The following is a 4,123-nucleotide window of genomic DNA, read 5'->3' as shown; positions in this document are numbered from 1 at the left end:
ACCCACTCACCCACACCCACATGTCTCAGGGGTTTAATCATAGTGGGTGCACACCCACATGTCTCAAGGGTTGAACCATAGTGGGTGCGCACCCACTTATGGTTCAAATTATGCCCCTTTTTACCCGTATATACGGGAACATTCTTTGTGAAATGCAAACTTTCCTCTCTTGTATAAACCCCTGTCCCTTACACCCACACGTTACCATACGGTAACCCTCATTGAATTGAAATCCCCTTGGCAATTGTGGGACAAGTCCTAATAGTGAGCTATTTGTCAATTAGAATGGACATGTTTCACGTTGAGCCTTGTCCTAAAGGACATGTGCAAGTCTATTAGAGTAGTTGGATAGTTAGATTGACAATGGACCAGCGCGAACGCAACTCCTCGTGCGTGCGCAAGCGTGTGTTCAAACCCCGTCCACCACCAATTATAAGAATCCTCCTAGAGCTTCATAGTACATACAATATCCAAAGGGGCTTCTATGGTATAATATGTACATGATGACTAGGATGCTGGAATAAAGAAAAGTGGTAAGCAAAAGCCTCATGATATTAATAGGACAAAACTTTTAACCAAAGGATGACCAACTTTTCCATGTCAATTCTAGAATTTTTTTGCATGGCTAGCCAAAGGGGCGGCTGTCTGCAAAGCAAATCATGTACAAAGCTTTGTATTGTGAGGAATATTACATGGTTGCAAGCTGGTGCAGGGAGCCATGATGTGTGGGTTGCCTAAGCTATTGACTAATCTAGGCATAATTGGAGCTTCAATCAACAGCATTAAGGCTGATTAATCACCATAAACTACAATGTAACAATGGACTTAGACCCCCTTTTTGTAGGCATTACCCTGGATTTAAGGGTAATTAAGAACCCAATTACACCTTGAATATGGCTATGGCCCCCCCTAATCTTGTGCTTAAGGAAATCTCTATTAAAATCCCTATTGCAAAATGCTTCTAAATCATTGAAACAGTCTGCACAATTAGATGCATTGGCTAGAAGTCCCTCGGATCGAGGAAGAGTGACACAGGAGGAGGCCATTTGCACCAGTCTTCAAGCTCATCTTCCGCTGTATGAGCACCTGTAGAGAGACGCTTGACACACAGGAGATCATGCTCTGAGAGCAACGGCCAATGCGGTATGTGCTCTTTGAGAGGGTCGCAGCTGCCCATCTCCGCCACCACTGCCTTGCAACCAGCTTGCAAGGCCATGTTGTGTGCATGCCAGCACAAGCTTTGCATAAGAGCTTGTGCACCATTCATATTGCCATCATCAAACTCTCTTTTAGACATGTTGTAGCTATCTCTTGACAAGAAAGAGGGGTCCTTGCAATACAGGCCCTTGTGGTGCGGTTCACATCCATGTAGCCCATACATGAGCTGCACACCAAAGGCCTTGTCGAAGACGTTCGGTAAGCAGGGTAGCACCATCCATGGCATTAGCTTGCTTGCAAGCCTTGTGAGTGCAGCCCATCTCCTCATCAGTGCAGAAGCTCCCCTTACTTCGAACTTAATTAGCTTTTCATACCTCCACAAGCTAAGCATAGCCCAAGCTATGCGGCCTTCCTCCATCCTCTTCAATACCGCACTCCGCTCACCGCCTCTTTCTTCCATGTCTTCCATAGTCTCTTCTTCGTCAGAGATTTCGCATTCCCTTATATCTTTCGTGTAGCACGCAACCCATGTCCCCACATTTAATGGGTTTTTTAACACAGAATCAATATCCTTTGGAAACAATTCTGTGTTCCCAAGAATCAACCTGTACAACCGCTCCGCATCATTTGGACTAAGCTTTAGTGTTTGTATCCTATTGTTAAGAGTTTGCCATGTGCCGAAGCCGCTTGTGATATGAACCATCTTGGGCTTACCATATACAGGTTGCACTAAAATGGATGGAGACCTAAACTTTATATATCCCAGCTTGTGTGTAAAGAGGCTCACAGAGGCCTTGTTATCGTTCTCTGTGGCTAAGTAGGCATACTGTGCGCCATGCTTCCGTCCCCATGCCTCGATTTCCATGACCAGTCGCTGAGCTACACCCATCCTTCTGCAAATTGACTCAAGCAAATTCAATACCTGGATGTGAGATGCAACTAATTATCCCAAAGGATTATATATTGAGAGGCACCATAATTAATATATCTGACAAATTATATGACTAATTCATCAGAACCATAAGAGAGGCACCATCATTAATATATCTGAAAAATTCATCAAGAATTCAAGTACTGTACATTGATCACTCTCAAGCTGAGGAAATATTAAATCATCACCTATAAAGGCAGCAAATGCGCAGCCCTGATATGTACATAGCTGTCACGTAGTTCGAGGAGCGACTACTGACATTTCTTGTATTCCCACTGATATTGTGGTCATAAATTGTCTCCACTGGTCTGACTACCTCTTTAACTCCAGCTCTAATGACTCCAACTATTTTATATTGGCTGATGTCAAGCCTACAACGAACCTCGGCAACCTGCCACATGTATATCTTCATTAATTTAACATGCAAATGAATATATCCCTGAAGAGCCATTGCATGGTAACATTGACTCAACAAGGTCTTGATTTCTGACAAGAACATCTTACTATAATTTGAGGCAAATAGGCTCATTAAACATACTACTAATCAGCTCATGATAATACTATACTGTGTTCTGAGCATTAGAGTCAAAAATTCTGAGGGGAGGTCTCATATTGCATGCATGTACATTTAGTGCAGATTGTCTTACCAGCATGCAATATACAGGGTAGCTCCGCACGCGGCAAAGTGGGTCTCCGATATTCATATTTGTGAATATGATGGCAGTCTTCCCCGCAGGCGGTGATACCGCCTCATCGCAGCTTCGCTCAAGCTCTTGAACCTGCGGCAAGTCTGTGTCCTTGTTGAACTCCCTTATTTTGACATCCAGCGCCTTGACAGCTCTGATGATGAGCTTTTCTGAATCCATAGCAAGGGAAGACTTGATGGGTCCTTAGGGTTGTGGAAGGGAATGAATGGGTGAAGCTCTTTCAGGGGTGAGCTTGAAGTGGGTCTTTCTTGAAATTCTTCATATGATAGCCACACACACTCCTCTCTCTCTCTCTCCCTCCCTCTCTCTCTCTCTCTCCCTCCCTCCAGAGTCTATACACTAACAATAAATACTACCGCTCTATACTAAATATACTCAATTCCGCCTCTTGTCATTAACACATGACTTGACAAACTCCGTTTGACAAGAGTAGACTTTCACTCACGCCCATTTATAGCATCCGAGTGTGGGACGTTCTGCCGACGTCATCTGTGTAACAACCTTAGCACAAGAAAAATAAATAAAGAGATTAATTAGATTAATTAAAAACAGAAGAGAGGCAACACACCAACCCAAAACCAAAAAAAAAAAAAAGGAAAAAAAAAAGCATCCCTTCCACTCCCATTTGTTAAAGAAAGCACCCCTAGATATCAAAGAGCACAAGATCTCAAAAAGGGCACCACTCCAATTTCAATCATTGTTGCTATAAGGTTTAAATCAATGCAAACCCAATGTTACATGTGGGCTCCCATGTCAACCATTCAAATTGAATCTTCATGCAAAATGCTCCACCTAGTGCTATCCTTGATAAGAGTATCCCACCTCACTCTCACACATCACTCTTAACCATGGTTATCCCATTGTTACACCTAAGCTAGAACTCTATAATGCACAAAAAGCACCACCTTCCCCCTTCCTTAGACAATGCTCATGCGCACGGTTCAATATCGTACTACAGCTCCTTCTCTAATGTAACTCATTTGCCCTTTCTGGCATAGGCTTAGCTGTTTCAAAAGTGTAACTGATATCTAAGCCTCATGTGAGCATGCTCTTGCTTTTTGTTAAAAAGGTTCATTTCCCTTTCTTAACTTTGCAAAAATCTCCAAGAATTTTGGACCCTAGCATAAGCCACCATGCACATCTAGGGCAAGACCTCAACTTATTGTTTGAATCCAAGCCCTTGTGGTGCAATATCACTTCTTGTGGACCATGTTTGTTGGCTGGCTCATCAAAAAGCATATCCTTATACATAAGGAATTTCATTGTTCCCTTGATGTTGACACACAATCTTGCATTGACTTTGGTCCCTTCATCACCTCTTAAAAGC

General features: G+C 42.9%; 1 protein-coding gene across 1 annotated transcript; it reads right to left on the bottom strand.

Moving 5' to 3' along the window:
- Positions 1 to 583: 583 nt before the first annotated feature.
- Positions 584 to 3,384, bottom strand: LOC147423659 (putative N-acetyltransferase HLS1). Its single transcript, XM_086501583.1, has 3 exons — positions 2,737 to 3,384; positions 2,278 to 2,480; positions 584 to 2,051 (listed from the first exon to the last, which is right to left on the bottom strand). The coding sequence occupies exons 1-3, from the start codon at positions 2,953 to 2,955 to the stop codon at positions 1,001 to 1,003; spliced, it is 1,473 nt and encodes a 490-aa protein (XP_086357709.1). The 5' UTR covers positions 2,956 to 3,384; the 3' UTR covers positions 584 to 1,000.
- Positions 3,385 to 4,123: the final 739 nt, after the last annotated feature.

Source organism: Adiantum capillus-veneris, chromosome 26 (genome assembly GCF_014529385.1).
Source record: "Adiantum capillus-veneris isolate H3 chromosome 26, ASM1452938v2, whole genome shotgun sequence".
Taxonomy (NCBI): domain Eukaryota; kingdom Viridiplantae; phylum Streptophyta; class Polypodiopsida; order Polypodiales; family Pteridaceae; genus Adiantum; species Adiantum capillus-veneris.
This window is presented reverse-complemented; position numbering and strand designations above follow the sequence as displayed.

What these genes read in the sequence shown, in the direction of transcription:
- LOC147423659 (XM_086501583.1), bottom strand. Translation starts at nt 2,955, where the DNA reads ATGGATTCAGAAAAGCTCATCATCAGAGCTGTCAAGGCGCTGGATGTC. An exon ending in ACCCTGTATATTGCATGCTG is followed by an intron (nt 2,481 to 2,736) that starts GTAAGACAATCT and finishes TACATGTGGCAG; the next exon opens with GTTGCCGAGGTTCGTTGTAG. An exon ending in CGCATTTGCTGCCTTTATAG is followed by an intron (nt 2,052 to 2,277) that starts GTGATGATTTAA and finishes GTCAATTTGCAG; the next exon opens with AAGGATGGGTGTAGCTCAGC.